This window comes from Diaporthe batatas (genome assembly GCF_019321695.1).
Source record: "Diaporthe batatas strain CRI 302-4 chromosome Unknown Contig00015, whole genome shotgun sequence".
Lineage (NCBI taxonomy): Eukaryota > Fungi > Ascomycota > Sordariomycetes > Diaporthales > Diaporthaceae > Diaporthe > Diaporthe batatas.
Window position 1 is genome coordinate 742,512 of NW_025408562.1, and position 18,497 is coordinate 761,008.

At 50.7% G+C, this 18,497-nt stretch overlaps 6 protein-coding genes across 6 annotated transcripts; 2 read left to right on the forward strand and 4 right to left on the reverse strand.

Annotated features, from left to right (window-relative positions):
- Positions 1–167: 167 nt before the first annotated feature.
- On the forward strand, positions 168–558 carry KVR01_011373 (uncharacterized protein; the record flags this gene model as incomplete). Its single annotated transcript, XM_044788528.1, has 2 exons — positions 168–321; positions 383–558. The coding sequence occupies 2 exons, from the start codon at positions 168–170 to the stop codon at positions 556–558; spliced, it is 330 nt and encodes a 109-aa protein (XP_044639748.1).
- Positions 559–917: 359 nt separating this feature from the next.
- KVR01_011201 (uncharacterized protein) lies at positions 918–1,742 on the reverse strand (the record flags this gene model as incomplete). The annotated part of the gene is made up of 2 exons (XM_044784466.1): positions 918–1,683; positions 1,738–1,742. 2 exons carry the CDS (start codon positions 1,740–1,742, stop codon positions 918–920), a joined length of 771 nt encoding a protein of 256 aa, XP_044639576.1.
- Positions 1,743–2,994: 1,252 nt separating this feature from the next.
- On the forward strand, positions 2,995–3,348 carry KVR01_011434 (uncharacterized protein; the record flags this gene model as incomplete). The annotated part of the gene is made up of 1 exon (XM_044788764.1): positions 2,995–3,348. The coding sequence occupies one exon, from the start codon at positions 2,995–2,997 to the stop codon at positions 3,346–3,348; it is 354 nt and encodes a 117-aa protein (XP_044639809.1).
- A 727-nt stretch (positions 3,349–4,075) lies between these two features.
- Positions 4,076–4,956, reverse strand: KVR01_011379 (uncharacterized protein; the record flags this gene model as incomplete). Its single annotated transcript, XM_044788768.1, has 5 exons — positions 4,076–4,101; positions 4,160–4,330; positions 4,410–4,514; positions 4,576–4,718; positions 4,823–4,956. The coding sequence occupies 5 exons, from the start codon at positions 4,954–4,956 to the stop codon at positions 4,076–4,078; spliced, it is 579 nt and encodes a 192-aa protein (XP_044639754.1).
- A 4,848-nt stretch (positions 4,957–9,804) lies between these two features.
- KVR01_011284 (uncharacterized protein) lies at positions 9,805–10,170 on the reverse strand (the record flags this gene model as incomplete). The annotated part of the gene is made up of 2 exons (XM_044793811.1): positions 9,805–9,967; positions 10,031–10,170. 2 exons carry the CDS (start codon positions 10,168–10,170, stop codon positions 9,805–9,807), a joined length of 303 nt encoding a protein of 100 aa, XP_044639659.1.
- Positions 10,171–16,942: 6,772 nt separating this feature from the next.
- KVR01_011176 (uncharacterized protein) lies at positions 16,943–18,101 on the reverse strand (the record flags this gene model as incomplete). The annotated part of the gene is made up of 4 exons (XM_044787299.1): positions 17,957–18,101; positions 17,646–17,897; positions 17,279–17,558; positions 16,943–17,202 (listed from the first exon to the last, which is right to left on the reverse strand). The coding sequence occupies exons 1-4, from the start codon at positions 17,999–18,001 to the stop codon at positions 16,943–16,945; spliced, it is 837 nt and encodes a 278-aa protein (XP_044639551.1). The 5' UTR covers positions 18,002–18,101.
- Between the last annotated feature and the right edge of the window lie 396 nt (positions 18,102–18,497).

Sequence of the window (18,497 nt, forward strand, 5' to 3'; positions counted from 1 at the left end):
CAAAACCTCGTCACACACTGACCGTCCAAGGAGACTTTGCAAAGCGAACTTCACTCTTAAAATTTCCGGTTGGATGTAAAGTTGGACTCGAAGCAACCTTGTTCTTTGGCGACATCTAGCACTCAAAAGGCAATAGTCTTGATCCTTCCTACAGACAACCCACGACCATGTCCCAGGACCAGGCCAAGGATGACAACCTGCAAGGAGATGCCAATACTCCCCCGACCTACAAGGAACAACTAGACGAAGCAGCCATAAAGGTCAAAAACCCTCAGAATTCCGAAAACGAAGGTGGTGTTATAGGTCAGGTCGTGGAGAAAGGTGAGGTCCGCTCTAAGTCTGAATGCAGGATTATTTACAGGAGGCTAATCGACTTGCGAAGTGTCCCAATATGTCCCAGCCGTTGGGAAGGTCCTCGGTAAGGACCAGAAAGAGGACCTGGCTTCGCAAGAGCCCAAAGTCCCGGGCCCTCCAGAACGACCACATCATGACACCCAGATTGAGGAGTTCATCAAGGATCAACACAGCAGCAAGAAAGACGACGGTTACCTAGCCTAGAAAACAAGCGATTGTCTGACTGTACAATCAGCACTGGCTCATGATGAATTGTTAACATGAGACTGCTACTACTCTCTGAGGTTTCGGTATGCATGCAACGCAGGGGGCAAAGCAAGATGCCCGAAATAGGACCAGGCGGAGGACGGTCAAGATCTGACCAGCATGGAAGCATTCGGCAACACACAAGCATGGCGATCTTGAAAGATCCAATCAGTCGGCATTGGGATTAGCATCATCCTTTAGGTACAATGGGAAGCATGGAGTCATTTGCAATAGTAGGAGCCCTGAGTTACAAAAATAAGCTGAAGTCTTTTTCTCTTCTACTCAAGAACAAATGTTCCAGGCAGTATTGAATGGTCTCAATAATACAAGGTTAAACCGGATGCGAGGGCTGAAAGCCCCGAAAGGAGCAGGACGGAGCTCTTTCGGCTTGATGCACTGGCAGTCACACGCGGCGAGCTCGCAGCATCCGTGCCGGCATTTGACTGATGCATCACTGTTGTCGGAGACGAACCAGCCGCCTCGCCACCAGCAGGCGCAGGTGACGGTGGTCTGGCCCCAGCGTTGCCATTGTTATTATGGGGCACTGGAACTGGAATAACAGCCGGAGAGCCCCCTCCTGCACCCACTCCTGGGTGCGAAGCACTACCAGCACCCGCCCCGGGCGCTGGGGCACCGGACCCTGGGCCACTTCCTGCTCCGTTTTCCCCAGGACTACTGTTCACCCCGGGACCACTGCCCAGGCCAGTCTGTCGTGCCGGAACTGCAGCAGGCGTGGCAGTGACGCCGTTCCCATATACCCTGATGTCGCCAGTCCGGGCCGCCTCCTCGACGGGGCAGGTGATGGTCTGGGTCTTCTCGACGCACACGCCGCAGGTGATGACCGTCTTGATGAAATTAGGCGGGACGGCCGGCTGGGCCCAGGTGGCTGGGTCGCCGGTGCAGATCTCCTCGATCGTGTAGGTTGCGGGCCACTCTGAGGTCGGACACGCTGCCCACGCGCTGTACAACCATACCTTGGTGAAGGTCTCGGTCACGGTGGTTGCGAATGTGTCCGCGACTGGCGGGGATGGGGCCGCTGTGGGCTCGCAGGCAAACAACTCGCTGGACGTCAGCTGGCCGAGACTAGAAGTGACAGATGTCAGGCTGCATATTTCCCAAGGCACGTAGACTACTTACGACATGATGCCCGGGTGTTCTGTGTGAGAGCGCAACTGAACAAGAGTAATAAGCGCTTGTCTGCCTGAGGCCCAGGCGAGCAAATCTGGGTCAAAAAGATTCAAGAAAATCAAGCTGTCTTTAGCGACTCCTACGTTTAGTAAAATAAATGAGAGACTGCAGCAGCAAGTCATCATTAGGCTGGACGATTTGCCGCCCCCAAACACATAGCTCATGGCGACTTTCATACAAGACTGGGTTCGACTTATCACGTTCGCGGCCAACAGTCAAGATCAGAGACCTGTGCCGTCAGGACGGGAGCGGAGAGGGCGTCCAAGCCACACGACTAGAGGAATGACAGCGCGTGAGACCGCATTCCCAGGCCTGGTTGCGGAACTGCAGCCACGCTCATCAGGCAGGCAGGCCTCTGTGTTTCGACAAGTCGATGGAAAAGACTGCTCGTCATGGACTTATCGCGTGGGTCTTCCTCCCTCCAAGCGTTTCGACACAACGCGCGCAGAGCCGGTTGAAACGTATGGAAAAAAGACTACGGTTGCCCAGGGACCTGCTTCACCCTGCCTCTTGGTACCGACCGATCTTTCGCCTTGCACGATTGAGCAGACGGTCATTTGATGTCTTGACCGAACCACTTTTGCGCGTGGAAGGACGCATTTAGGACGAGACGTGCGGCGGGCACGACGACTGACATGTCTGCTGCTTCCAACAGTCACCTCAAAGTCGTTCATGGATGCATGCTTGGTAACGTCGTAGGACGCACAGTAGGAAGCGCACCTCGGCCGCCGATTTACAAATCGCTCGTTTTCTATGCTGAGATGTATCCCGTCATTGGCATCTAGCACCCATGGAGTAGCAGGGCGTCAGACTTCCTAATCGAGGAGATTTGATCTCCGAGGTATTCTCCGTAGAGAAAGAAAGGCAACGCGCCGCTGTAGGAAGCGAGACGACGGTCGTGGCATCCTCGTGAATACTTTTTGATCTGAAGAAGAAAGGAAGAGAAAGCCAGGTGAAATTTTCGTGGGCCGGCGATGTTGAAGTAGTCGAGCCGCAAGCGCCCTGCAGGGGTGTCTGATTGGCTAGTTCCGCAAGCTGTGGGGCACCTGCGTTAGCCCCACTTAGACACCCGCCCGGCCTGCTTGCCTGCCGAGTTCCATCTTCCCCGGCAACATCACGCCTTCGCTATCGACGACAACTCTTGAACGTCCACAACACCGGGATTCGAACACGACGAGTGTGGCCATTGCCACACAAAATTTGGAGATGCCGTCCGAGGAGTACAAGTCTGCAGGTGGTGGTGCCTTGCGCATCAAGGGTGCCAAGGTCAAGAAGCACAAGAAGAAGAAGGACAAGACCTCTCTGGAAAAGAACCTGACCGAACCGAAGAAGGAGGATTCCCAGGACAAGGAAGAGGAGGAGGAAGCAGAGCCATCCAGGAGCACCAAGACGGAGGCCGAGCGGCGGTTCGAGGAGGCGCGCAGGAAAAGGTTGCTAGAGAAGGCGGAAACCTCCAGGCCGGAGCTCCTCAAGACGCACAAGGAGCGCGTTGAGGAGCTCAACACCTACCTTTCGAAACTATCGGAACACCACGACATGCCCAAGATCGGTCCCGGCTAAGGAAAAGAACACAAGGCACCAAATACTGCGAGAGCGGAGCAGGCAACGTTCCGGGGCAGGCGCGTGGAGCGGACATCAGCGCCCAGAGCATTGGCCTGTGCAGAAAATTGACGGGCTCGACCCCCTTCGAACCTCATGCCACACTGCCTGGATCTCATGGGGTTTCTGCCCCTCACGGAGGCAACCTCTTCGGCGTCCCGGTAAGAGAGGAAAGCCACGAGACAGAGTTTGGACTTGCCTTGCCAAAGCGACCTTTGTGGGTTGCACGTCGTCTCTATCATGGCATATTGAATCAGATCGCTCCCCTGTCTGGCTCGGATCTAGCTCTTCTCTCGCCAAGCTTTGGCAGCAGCCCCACCCCTCTCTGGCCTGACGATACATCGCTATTAAACAAAGGTCGGTCGTATCTTGAGGTGTCATCAAGGAGCCGACATTGGACAATTCACACAAAAGTGGCACCGTTAGACAGAAGACTGCCATGGGAGCATGGCTAAGTTTTGTCTAACACCAATACGGAATCCATGTACAAAGATGCGCCATGAATGGACATCAGGTTGTCGATAGGGGCCTTGCGAATCCGGGGACAAGAAACCCCATTACCATTATTAGAGATACCCATACATTACTTTTTCCAATCACCTGAGTGTCGTCGCTTCGATGCCTTCCCTCCAGAGGCATGCAACCCAAGAGGACCCGCAAGAGCCCAAGTTGCGGTGCGGCTTTACAACTAGTTCTTGTTGTAATATTTGGATGCTGGGAGCTTGCGTCAGCAAATGGTTGTGAGTAGTGTAATCCTAGTCTCGTAACTCACCGACAATAGCCACTTGGAACCCACCACGGGGCCACCCGAAGTTCTGTTCGATGGTAGACATGTTGAGGGGTGTGTCCCAAAAGGTGCACATGATCTGAACGGTCGAGGGCGGGTTGTAGCAAGGGGAGCTCGCATTCCAGCTCGGCTCAACTTTTGGTGCGCGCTGGTAGACTGGACACAAAAAAAGACACGCGTCAGCGAGAACAAAACACACAAGTGTGGCGCAGTATGAAGACATCTGTAGACGTACACGTGTTGAAGGACTTGCACCCCGGGATGCCGTTGCAGACGGTCGAGCAGTAGACCGGGTCGTATGTCTGGAGGTTTCGCCAGCCTAGGAAGTCTGCGTTGGGCACTTTGGGTAATCACCTGGCGTCAGCTGTGGGACTTGCAGCATGGATTCCGCGGGGACTTACGAGTCACAGAGCTCCATGTGCCGTAGAGGTTAAAGGGGATCTGGCCGTTGTTGGTGTAGACGGTATAGCCGGGAGGGACGGGAGTATTGATTGCGGTACCCCCGTAGACGCCGTTCCGGTGGAAAGCGTCCACCGTGTCTGGCCTGGGAAGTGCAGGGGACGTGTAAGTATCATCTTCACGGAGCATGGCATGCTATTGGGTGACCAGTAGCAGCCTTCGGGGAGGGATGCAGGCGGGGGAAAGTACGTGGTAGTTGGGCCGGAGCCAATGAGTTGAGGATCGCATTCTGCTGCCATGACAGAGTGCGGAGCGGCGAGGATGGCTCCGAGCACGACGAGAACGGGCATGACACCCTGCCGCAAAAGATGGGAGACACCCATGGTTGGAATTCAGTTGTGGGACTTGTTTTAGTTCACGAGAGTACTAGGCCTTCTTAGAGGACCTGTTTCACGGGCTGTAAAGACGGAAACGGGTTGGACTTGAAGAGAAGAAAATGTGAGGACCATGCTTGGAATAGAGACTCTTTTTATATTTATTTCTCGGCAGCCGGTCAACACAGATGAGCAATCTCCTGATCTCGATCTCCCTGCACATCCCACATGCAAGAATATCAAGGCCCTCACTTCCGGGCAGTCTCCGACTCGAACAGGAGATCTGAGCTGTCCCAGCTCATCTCCTTTTGAACTGAACTATCCGGGTGAGGGAAAGCTCGCGGCAATCGTGGGCGTAATGGTGATGAGGCTATCACGGTCTTCGGCCCGTCTTGAAGCAGCAATGTCAACAAGGCAATTGGAGCTATGACCAGGGGAAAAGGCGGCTAACAGTCGACTGCCGGTGTACTAGCGAGATGGTCAGAGTCCCTACTCCGCACATGGCCTAGACTGGCCTTGGTCTGCTGGCTCAATAGGAAGCGCAACGTTGCCATCCCATACATAGCTGGGTACCGCAAGAGGTCACAGTGAGCGGACAGACTTCTTCAGTAAGCAGGGTACGAGTCATCGCCGCCGCCAGCTTGACCTCGCTTGAGGGCATTCGCCAGTGCATACCTTGATAGTCAGTTGCTCTGAACCCCTTCAATGACGCAGAGAGTGTGCTTGTGCGGGATGAACGCCGTGAGGACATGTGATAAAGTCCAGAAGTGAGTGCCAGTGTGGTTTAATCATTGTTCACCGAGTCTGAAAATACGCGTACGTTGGGTCGTGGGACCCAAGTCAGCAATGTCCTGGAAACCTTTCAAGGATGGATAGAGCCTGTGGCTTCCCTTCACGTTCTCGAGGTCACAAACTGAGTACGCTTTCACGATCAGGCAGTTGGTCTTCGTCGGGAGTTAATATGATCGCGAGGATTCTCCAAAAATTGCCGTTTGTGCCGACTCGTACGGTAGTCCGTGGCACAGCTGAGCTCGGAGCTACCCCAGGGAGCTTCCCAACTTCTTACCTACCTACCTAGGTACCTACTACAAAACGAGGTCTTAAATGGCGGACCAAACGCCTTGTCCTTTTTACTACCGTTCTGTTCCAACATCTTAGGCACTTACTCATCCATGGGCCCGGATCAATAACGTCAAGTTCAAGCCAAATGGGTCATTTCGGCTCAGTTCCTGGCACATGCATTACTCAACAAAATCTCGAAAAGGCCCGTCCGTATAAGAGGAACCCGCACCTTAGATACATATGTACTCCTTGGCGAGGTCAGAGATGAAGCCATAGCTAATAAATGGGCAATCAAAGCGGCGCCTAGAACGCGGTCGGGTTGTACTCCAACCTGAGGTTCATAAAGTTTTCCTGGGATGATTGCCGATTTTGACGGGGCTCGGATGCCTAGGGATCGTCACTGGAGAAAGCTGGAGGGCCGCATGATCTCTTTGCATTCTCTGCTGAGATTGACTTTCCGAAAGCTCCATCTTGTCCCCGGCGATCAGATAAAAGCCAGTCAGATGTGTACACTCTACAATACAGTACACGATTTACACTTCTCAAGTTACAAGCAACTTGGTCAACAAACGATGTATTGAAAAGTCAAAGTTTCTTGTTGAGTTTCGACAAGATATAGCACATCCATATGTTGCCCAATCTGACAACACTGAATACAAGGAACTTTGCAAATTTGACCTGGCATCCTTATGCAACGTCGACATTACGAACCACTTGAATACCACTGTACCCTGTACTGTCCATGCTGTCATTCAATCCACTCATATCTGCCATCGTCTTAGTCTTGGGCATATAGGAGTAGTTATGCGGGCGAGACATAAACCCATGATCGTCTTCGCCACAACGGTAATTGTCCTTATCGGACAGGGAGGACTTGAACAAATTTATATGGGATGTGAGAACACTCCAGAAATTCTTAATGTGTACATGCTGGGCGAGAAAGAAGACACTTGGAAGGCTGACGCTGACGAGGGAAATGGCAATCTCGGAGCCAAGCCACAGGGTAGGTGTGGCGGTTTTATCTGGAGGCAATCAGTTGGATATACAGTTCATATATTGAGGCTTGTCTTACACGTCGGGTCCTGTTCAAACTCGCTGCCAGCTTGGACGATAGTGACGAGACGGCCAATCGATACGACAACGACCCTGAAAGGTATTCGCTATCAGAACATTAGGCATGCTGAATGAAGTAACTCACAAATATCCACAGACGAAGACTCCACTGATCTGGATTCTACGTATTGTCTTCATCTGTAGTTTCCACAGCATCGGAAGCGGCATCACCAAGATAATGACATCGATAATAAGACTCCCCAAACCACTACCCATCCAAAGTCTTCCGGTGTTAAGGCATGTACCGGGTAGTGCGACATCCCATGCCTTCTGAATAGGGTTGCACATAAAAGTGACACTGCTCAGAATTCCCACAAGCCATCCAACATTCATAGCGTGTACGACCCACAGCGCATATTTAAACCTACTTGTAGAAAATATGCGGGCGTAGAAAAATAAGGCTGAACTTTTGCTGACAGCTGTTCCTGTATCAAAGATGTAGTAAATGATCCAGAGTAACTTGAGGAACTTTTCAACATTTTCGGCAGGCACAGCTTGAACATGGAGCCCCATGCCGAGATCGACGAGCTTGAGACCAATACCACAAACGGCGATATTGATCGCCTACAAATTCATCAGGATTCATGGATTTTCAGTCGGCATTGTAGCCAGTCAGACAAGTAGTAAGGCAATTCAAAGACAAGGAGTCATACTGCACCAAAAAAGGCCATCCAGTCGTCCCACCAGAACTTGGTGCTGATTCTGCTTAGAGGGGATACGGGCAGCAAAGCTCGAGACCATGCTCGGATGAGTACAACCACAGTCGGTAAGATCATCATGGCTATGAGAAGGGCCCGCAGCTGTGCCTGCTTGGACTTGGTGGGATCGACGTCTCCAGCTGTTGACATGTTGCAAAATTGGACGGGGAGCGGTCAACAGTGGGAGGTATTAACGAGAGGCCTCTGAAGAGGTTCTTCCGTGGACGAAAGAGATGATTCAGAAGGAAGAAAAACGTTGAGTAAACATGGGAGAAATATGAAATGGTGGTTTCCGGGCGTCACTGGGCTCGATTCTGGGCTCTGGGCTCGATTCTGGGCTCTGGGCTCTGGGCGAAATGCCGAGTAAATCGCGGCTCACAACTCATCAGCAATGTCTCGTCAGTTCACCAAGAAACCACTGTTATGAGCACATTGACGGACCTCAACACAGAACCACCAACAGTAAATACCTTCTGCGTCTGCAAGAGCGCCCTTACCCTCACACCCATGTTCGCGTCCAGACCACTCGGCAAAACGATTGCGGGGATGGTAGCATTGTGCGCAGCCAACAGATAATCCTTCCGGGAGCATGAACTGATAAGAGAGGACTTACAATGAGGTAAAAAGACTTCACGTTTTTTATTTTCTGTTCACGAGGTCGATCGTCAGGCGGGTAGGAAGAAAAAGTAATTGGCCATACCGGTACCTTGTTCTCCATCACGATCAGCTGCGATGGGTGTGACCGTCCGCGGGCCAACTGTCGCGAGTGATTCTCTCATTCGATGGCCCCATGTAGCATTGCAGATGGTAGGCCTGGTCCACATCTACGTCGACCTTGATTCTCGCATCTTTGAGAGATCCTTTCCGCATATTGTCGCGTCGGCCCGGAATAGTAATGCTGTGCCGCAGCAATACTTTGAGTTTCAGGAACTAATAAAGTGAGAGCCAGGGAGGGGACGAACATAGCCGCGCTGCACATCCTGACATCGCGATCTCGCCAAGACTACTATACTACTGCACTATCTCAATCCCAACCACACCCAGCTGTACCCTGCTCCATGAGATCGCCCGCCGCATAGGGTCACAACGTTCGAAGACACCTGTCATAGGGGCGCCCAGCAATTGCCGCCCAGACCCGCACTGTGTTGGTCTTGAAGTTTTAATGTATAATCAGTGTTCTTAGTCTAAGCCCACCTGGGCATATTGGCTCCCCTGATGTTCACGCAAGACGCGCCAATTGCTACGGTCCTCATGAAACGAGGCAACAAAAATTGATTTTCGACGCTTCACCGCAGGCTAACACGTTGTGACATGGACTAGAATATTGCAATGCAACCTGTTGGTGCGAGCCATGGCCAATCAGACTCACACAGGTAATATAATAGGATGAGACGACAGGGTCATGGTATCACATTCAGATTGGCTTGCAGTCAACCGGACTGCCATGTAATATCCCCATCGATTATACTTCCGCGTACTACGATGCGTATCCTCATGCTACCCACGTGTCCCTGGCGGGGAATGGCGGGCGTCTAACAGGCAACTCATAGTGAGGTTGAAAGCCAAGAATTGCCTACTTGTTCTACCTTGTGCAGCCTCCTTTTACTTGGACCAGCTAAACTTCGCTGCCTGATGTCAATCTGGAAATGGTAGGATATATGTGCACATGAATGAATTGCCCGGCGAAGAACCGAGAATTCTTCGAACCGGTAGAACGTGATTTTCGCCCCAAAACGCCACCACTGCGATCACTTGGAACCTCATAATTTACTGCTAGTCAAGATTTCAAGTATTTTCACCAATTTATATTTTTATACACAGCGGTTTGCAGTTCCATTTGGTCGATAATATGAGAGAAGAATTCTGTGTGCTTTACATTCTAATGTCAACAGTCCACCGAATTAACTAAGCAGCCGCTTCCACTACCTAGAAGTGACGGAAGCCAGTATTAATACTTCCCGCAAAGAAAAGGAATGCAAACTATTTATAACGGTTTTAGGATGATTTCTGTTGATTCATAAGGCATCTTGAATGTCTCCCAAGACCAGGTTGTCCGCGCATTTTCATCTTTGAGTCGCAAAACATATTTGCAAAGCAGTTGCGACAGTATCATTTTAATGACTAACGACGCATGAAACCGGCCCGGACTGTGTTGTTGTTTGTTTGTTAGCCAACTATAAACACATATAAAAGAAGGATTGGCTACCCACCATGCCAGGGATCCATATCCCCACACGGGGAATGTTTCTGAAACCTCTGTAAACCGTCGCTGTTGGTCTTTTGTGTCCTTGGGGACAAATCGAGTAGGCTCGAACAAATCAGGATTAGGATAAGTCTGTGGATCGTGCATAAGATTATATGCGGACACACAGACTGTGCTACCAGCCGGCACAGATAAGTTACCTTCAGCAAAGGTATATGGCTCTAGTGACTTTCTGCGTATGGCAACTACGAGTACGATTAGTAAGTAGAATTGTAAGAAGGGATCTCTGCAGATAAATCGTACGCGTATCAAGCGGATTTAGCCTGACAGTCTCTTTGATGAAGCTGTCCAAAAGGGGCAACTTCTCCAAAGTCCCGTAGTCAAGTGGTGAATGTTGCTTCAGCTCCTGACGAAGCCTTTCCTGCCACTCCTGGCGGGCGCAGAGCTCCAGTATGATGAAATGCAGATTCATCCACGGCTGGTGCGAGGCCGCAAACCAGATTCCCAAAAGAGATTGTGAGATCAGCTCGGGGTTCCAGTAATCACTGGTTTCAGTCATCGTGGTCATGTTGTGCATGATTGTGAACTAAGAGAAGATGGATCAACACCTCTGGTCTGCTGACGAGGGTTGTGGTGGTTGACTACAAACCTTTTTGGTAGGATCGTTTTCCCCCCAGGTCAAGCGACCAGAACCCACACACTCAAATATGCGCTGCTGGATCAAGCGCATGGTTCTTCCGTTATTTGTGAGAATTGCATGCACAAGCCTAGCTAGAGATGTTAGATACGATCAAATACTGCGCTTAGCATGTGGGAAATCAGCGTTTCAAGCGGGGTTTTTTGAATACTCACGGAGACATGAACGACGGTGTTATCTGGAAGGCAGCCATACACCGCACCATATCTCGAGGATATTGCAACAGCGCATTAGAAAATACTTCGTCAGAGGCTGAAAAAGATTAAATATTGGTTTTCGTGCCCAACTAGAGGGTAGAGTGTACTAACAAAGAGCTTCCCCAAAGAAAATGACACTCATGAGCTTTGAAGAAAGCCGGCGAACTGTGGGTGCAATATGCAAGACGATGCCTCCTGTCCACATGTAAAATGTCAGCATAATTCAAAGTGCTTCGAAGTTTACTCAGTCCTACCATCAAATTTACGGCCATCACGAAGCTCATCACCTAGACTGCGGTCCAACTGGGTAAGGAGATATGGGTAGACGCATTGAAGGTTGTTGGGTCCGTCAACATGAAGCACACGGCCAAACAGTCGTGTCCTAACGACCTTATGGTCGTTTGTGTTGTGTTCGTATTTGTTCATAGTGTGCTTGAAACCAAACATCTACGTTTGCTTAGTGCTGTGGCAGACGAGTTCGAGGGCGATGGCCGACTCACATCAGCATAAACCGCGCGCTGGGAGAGTGGTGATGCCTCGCTAAGCTCAGCAATTTGCTTCTTCGTTGACACGGTCACGATAGGGGCCCCTGATCTCCATGGCTTGTAGAATCTTCCGGACCGCTGTAGTCTGCTCAGTGAATTTGCACATGATCGCAAGGCGAAAGGCAGCGAGAAGCGGCTTACGAAGTCATTGAGTACTCTCGTCCATTTGGAAAATTTGTCTGCAATATTAGCGCCTCCAGAGAACAGAAGTCCCTATTATCCTGTATTAGATAGATAGTAGTTGGGTTTTTGATAGGTGATTAGGCTGCTCACAAGGAAAAACTTTGCCTCCGGGTAGACCACAGTCCAGGCGAGAAGCAGAAAGAGTGCCCAATGAACCCTCTCATCATCAGCGATAGCCTTCAAGTTGACCAGTTGCATGATTGAACCTGAATAATTTGATACAGCACTTAGAAACGCAACTTGTTTATGGGTTCAGTGAGTGTGTTGTGAATGGCCGAGGGTCACACTTTGTCGACGAAAAGAAAATCTGAAGACAGCACGGCTTATTTTATGTCATATGTCAATCACCTCCAAGGAAATTGTCCCCCGTTTCTAAGAAGTGATTATTCCGGGTCCACGGATTGGTCAAAGTACGGATCTGTACGGCAGAGCAACCCTCTCCAGACGGAGTCCACTGCTTATCTTCAGCTCGCATCGAACGAATTTCAGTTCGCATCGAGCAAATTCTTAGTTCACAGTTTGTCCTCCAATTAAATCACTGCTGAGTCTACACGTACATGATGCAGTCAGGTAAGGTAAGACTGTGCCGTGGTGCAGATGCAGTGAGCTCGGTTGGCAGCTTGCGTGAGGCGCGCGGGGATTGTTGATCTCCACTTAGGTACTGCTGGATATCATGTAGTACAGAATGGCCACATGTGCAACAAGACCAAGAAAATAAACGCCAAATTGCCACGCTGATGTATCTTGCCCCAATTGCATCTTATCCTCCTCATGGCCTTGGTGGAAATGTGCGTCAGCATCTCACGCAGCTGCATGCCAACCGCGGCTGGCTTCTCCAAGGCAAAGGACGGCGGTTAGAAGGGTTGGAGTGTGTCTGCTCTCAGCCTGGTGCGCGGCCTTCTTCGTAACACCCGCAATATCAAGGATAGCAACGGCTCGAAGGATTTTGAAGCACATGAATCCTTCCGTCAACATCGAAATGGAGGGGAACAAAGGTTGTGGCTACATGTATGGCTTGTATCAACAGACGCCTGATCAGTTTGCTTGAATGACTTCAGGAAAAGCACAACTACCATCTGAACATTATCTTGATATTTGCAATCCTGTGTGGTTTCGCTTCTATTCCGTATACGTCCGAGGACATACATGCCGCCTTCATACTGTGCTTTGAACGTATACCGAATAGAAACGAGACAAAACTTCAAGTTGGTAGTATAATCGAGTATTGCTTTTTTGAAACTTTCAAGTTGTGATTGATATTACAACCTCCTGCCATCAAAAGCAGGGTGGTAGTCTTGTTGCACCCATCTTTCGTGGCTTGCCATCGGTGTCACTGTCTGTTCCGGAACTACCAGCCAGACAAGATGGATTGTTGTATCAAACTTGCGGCGCAACCGCCTGGACTGAGAATCCAGTTGCGCACAGAATCGAGGCCCGTGATTGGGGCGACTGTTTGCCGGAATTGCGGAAGGAAGTCTTGTTGCAGGTCTGGCGGCCAGTTGTCGCCGGCCACATGTGCACCACCAACGAACACATCAGTAATATGCGTCCAGAGCTACTGCAACTTCCAACTAGTCTTTCACATATTGCCGCGGCATATCCGCACCGTGATACGGAGGTTACACTACTTGAGTACCTAGGTAAGTAGGCCGACCGACATAAGATCCACTCGGCCCCCCAAGTTCGGGGCCGAACGCCACTAGGTGCCTGTTGGCAGAGCCTGCAGTGCGGGTGGGTTCAATCAATCATTGATGTCTACTGCGGCCCGGTCAGTGTACGGCCCGGTCTGACATCCGAGCGCCACGATGATTATTCCGAGCCACACCCAACTGCACGGCTGACGGCAGGATGCGCTTATCAGTCACGGAAGGATTCTAAAATCTCAGAGGGACCCTCGTTGTCTAAAACTGGTTATTGAACCTATGGGCGTCTATCTAGGGACACCTTCTTGTCTTGGGAGCAAAGTACCCAATACTTTGCGTACCTCGGAGCTGAGCCTCCCATCATCTGTGGGTGAGCAGTATGAACATCGTCTCAACATGCAGCCAAATTGCATAATATCGTACCATGAAGGATCGATTTGTTACGTTCTATCAACAGTGTTGGCTGTAAGCTGGGTAGCATTGTGTGACAACTATCCGGCCCGTCGACCCCGGCTATCAGATTGCCTAAGACTGCACGGGGATGCCATCACACCGAGTTTTCGAGACGCGTTTGGGGCTCGGTCTCTGGATCCGATCACTCAGGCGCAGAATTTCAACTGCTGCATTTCGCCCGGGGTATGGAGTATCTGCAGACACTTGCTGGCGTGCCGAGGAATATGCTGTGCTACGCCATGCTGTGTGAAGGCCTTGCTCCTCCCTATCTAGAATCGCGTTTGGGTGCAAGTCTTTACGACGTTTCCGACCGGACTCTCTTTGCTCTTTGCATTCAAGCTCTGAAGAACGAGCTCCGAGAAGGACCTTTGTTGTTTCCATTCCAATTACAGTCAAGCCCTAGCTACGGCGCCCAACCCCGTTTATTCCTGCAACCATGCTTCGCGTATCTTCTCAAGCCTTCATTGACCACATGGGATTCAGCATATCGCTCATGTCGCTTCTTTTCCTGCTCACAGGACTTTTCTTGTTGTGTTGGAGGCTCTGGAGGTTCACTGTCGTGCCGTACATGAGGCCTTGGGAACCCAAGGAGTTACCTTATTGGATACCTTGTACGTTCTGTCACCGCACCTAGGTACCAGGGACGATATGACTAACGGACAACAGATTTTGGTACTTAGGAATCACGCCTTCAATACTTGAAAGATCCGTGGATTTCATATTGATATACTTAGGTCATGTCCGTTCATTAAGGATTACAATCAGGCCTTAGAGCAGGGAAGGTATTTCTCAGCCGATCAAATGCAGCGTGCTCTACTGGACCAGGCTAATGATGCGCAGAATTCACTTCAACGATACCAAGGAACCATACAGCGTCTAGATTGCCGGAACTCGCATCTACATTTGCGCTTCTCCCTAAGATGTCGCCTGCCTTTATCGCAATACCACCACAATTACCTATCACAATGTCATCAAAGACATGTACAGATAGATTGGGTTTTCCGAAGACGGCTTCGAAAAGATGTTCACAGTCGATCCGTGTTCACGGCACAACAAGGGGATGCCGAGCCCCCACGCACCTGCGTTTATGATCAACGGCTACCATCGCCTTCAGACCAAGCCTGGAGCACAATTGGACGACCTATTGTACAATAGGCTAATACCTGGTGTTGACAGGGCCCTTGAGGCTGTTGTTGATGGCAGCAGCAACTCCGTTGTGGATAACTCGGGTGGTGTTACCACTGTCTCAGTCCTCCAACTTTGTACTAACATGTTTGTCCATGGTACAGCCACTACGTTCCTTGGCAACAAAATTTGGGAAGTGAATCGTCAGCTCTTAGATTCTTTCAAATTGTGGGAAAGAACAAGTTGGAAATACTACATGTTCCAGATGCCTGATTTTATCAGTGGCGACATTGCTTCAGGCCCGAGACGACATTATCGAATCATTTGTCAAGTACCTTGATATCCCAGAGGAACAGCGAGCGGATAGGAACGATTTTGTCAAGTCTGTTGAGGCGATGATGAGGGACGTTGGATGCGACAAACGCGACATGGCAAGAGTACTCATGCTGCATTTTTGGGCGTACTTCATCCCCCATTTTCCCCTGGTCTCCGAAGCTACCGATCTTGCTAACTCTGGGCTCATCTAGGATTCTTGGAAATATATACAAAGTCGGGTTTTGGACAATTGCTCATCTCGCCTACCAGCCCACACTTCTCAGCGCCATTCAGAATGAAGTTCAACCCGTGGTCAAGGGGGGGGGGGGCAGCTGGACGAGAGGTACCTCTCGGACAACTGCACGCTTCTTGACTCCATGATTAGTGAGATCCTGCGATTGACAGTTGCATCCGCCCTTGTCCGCGACGTTGTTTCTCCAACACAAATTGGAGGCAAAACCCTCCTCCCCGGGAGCAAAGTGCTTGTAAGGACAACAAAATCTACCCCTCACATGGGGCTGAATCCGACCCATGGTCGAGGAGCTCAGCCTGATGACTTCTGTACTCTCAGGTTCCCTACCGTCAACTTCACCTCAACCATGCAGTGTGGGGTCCCGAGCCATTGCTCTTGGTTCCAGATCGTTTTGTGCAGGATCCGAAGCTGCAGTCCTCGAAGTCATATCGGCCTTTCGGGGGTGGTAACACTCTCTGTCCCGGGCGCTTCCTAGCGAAGCGTATCTTAGGTTATGCTGTTTCTTCGGTTCTAACTAGGTTTGAGACCAGCCTGGATGTGGGCAGGACACGAGAAGCTGTCGGTGACAAGGGTAGATGGGGATCTAGCTCTGTTCAATTCCCCAGGATTGATCACACCAAGCCAAGCCCTGGTGCCAGTTTGCCTGTCAAAGGGGAAGACGTATTCCTAGCTTTAAAGACGAAAGAGAGGATTGTGTAGCATTCATTTGGGCTTCGAATTCGGGTAAAGCTTCTGCTAATGGTTTGTTCCACAATAATTCTGGTCGCCAGAATATTATAAGAGGGGTGTTAGCTGCATCTGGCTGGGGGCTGAGGTGGGTAACTGGGTGTACGGATTACTTATAGCCTCTAAGGCCCTTATCCCCTCTAGCCCAAACATATTATGTGTGTGGTTTCGCTTATATTCCGTATACGTCCGAGGACATACGTGGCGCCCTCATACGGTGATTTGTGGTGAAGTGTGTTATTTGATGGACCTGTGGTCGATCTATGCATGTGAAACTAATTTGAAAACTTGTACCGACCATGAAGGTTTGTGGTCTCAGGCACATACAATTGTTTAAGACCAGTATTAAGTTCCTGGTCATGAAGAATTAATTCCCATATTGCGGCAATGCTGAAAATAGAATGGTGAACTGCATAGTAAGATCAAATATTTTGCAAAAATCTACCTTCCAACATTGATGAGCAATGTCGAGTCCAGCGGGGGGGGGGGGGGGGAACGACACCTGTGGCTCACAGCTTCTTGATTTCCTCTCACCCGTGAAAGCTACTGCCATGTTCACAGTGAAACCACTGATTGAGAATGAGATTGAGGATTTTGACCATCTCGGGTACTATTGTTGAAGTCAGATCTATTTACTAGATTCAAGTCACGTATCAATCTTAATGATGAGGTACTATGGTATTTGTTTGATTGCTAGGTCACGCACGTGCGCTGAGTCTGGATCGACCGCACGAGCATCCACGTGCTTTTCAAGTCCGATATCCCTTCATAGCCAGCCGCAATCAGAACAAACGCACTGTAGTTGTCACCCCAGCGTCAATGAGTAGGCCTGTGCCATTGATGTAACTAGCAGCGGGACTGCACAGATAGGCAATGGTATCGGAAACCTCCTCGCACTCAGCAGCACGCTTGATCGGCACGACGGCCGAGATCATGCCCTGGACCTCGGGGTTCTTTTTGAGCTCCACATCCAGCAGCGGCGTCCGGACCCACGTGGGACACACAGCATTGACGCGGATCCCCTGAGGGCTGTGGTCCATTGCTTGAGGACTGTCAGCGCACGGTGATACTCTGGGTAAAACGGCCACGAATGCTCGTGTCCCGGAAGGCTTTCTTACCCGCCATCTTGGTGGTTGCCATGAATGCGTGCTTCGAGATGGTGTAGGACCCCTTGCTGGGCAGGCCGACGTACGAGTTGGCCGAGGCGACGTTTACGATGACACCACGGCCAATGTCCCGCGTGCCGTTGCGGCTGGTCCAGGTCTTGGGATCTTGCTTGAGCATGGCGGCCACCTGCGCCTTTACGCAGAGCAGGTTCCCGCGGGCGTTGATGTTCATGATGCGGTCGAAGTTGTCCATGTCAGTCTCGGAGATGGGCGCGTGCACGCCGTTGTCGACCTAGTTAGGTGCGCGGGTACTTAATCAGTCGCCGCCAGCTCAGGGTTCGCTTGGGGAAGTGGACATGTGCCAGTGTGGGTGGCTTACTCCGGCGGCATTGACGGCGTAGTCGAGGCGGCCAAACTCCTTGACCACGAAGTCGACCATGGCCTGGACGGACTTGTCGTCCTGGACATTCATCTCGAAGATGGTCGTCTGGTACTCCTGGTTACGGGCATATTTCTTGCTCTCTTCTGACGAGGCCTTGGCAGTCTCTGTGTTCATGTCGGCGAACACGACCACTTTGGCGCCAGCCTCTGCAAGGGAGAAGGCGGCCTCTCTCCCAATACCACTGCCTGACTGCAAATACATGATGTGTCAGTAAACTGATTAATGTGTATTAGAAAGATGCCACTCACACCGACCACCAGGGCGACGCCATCAAGCTGGGTGCTGTTGATCATTTTTTTTTTTGGTTGTTAATGAAGTTTTGCGAAGGTTGGAATCTTGCTAAAATCACCTGGGGCTTGAGAAAGGATCGGAAGCATCAAGGAAGAATTCGAGTAATGGCAATGAATCCTTGTGGGGGGTAGATGTAAGCCACCTGTTCCGTCTTGCGGGTTTAAAATCCTCGATCATTGCAGCGTGGTAGGGAGCTGACATCTGGAACCAACAGCCAACAACCACCAACAAACAACAACCAAAGACCACTAACGGCCCACAATGAATCCACTAATACCTCCTCAGTCTACGTCATCAACAATAAATCCAAGACCCAAATATGCAGTTGGCAGCCTTCAGCCTCACTACTGATTCAAGCTTCGCGCATAACGTTAACTGTAGACCATCGTCAAATACTTCCCCCCAAGTCCCATCCTGACTTGGACTGCCTAAGCCAGTATGCGTCGAAAAGGGTTTGAAATTAATCCGAACATGTCCTCTTTGTTGCCTTGCCCGTGA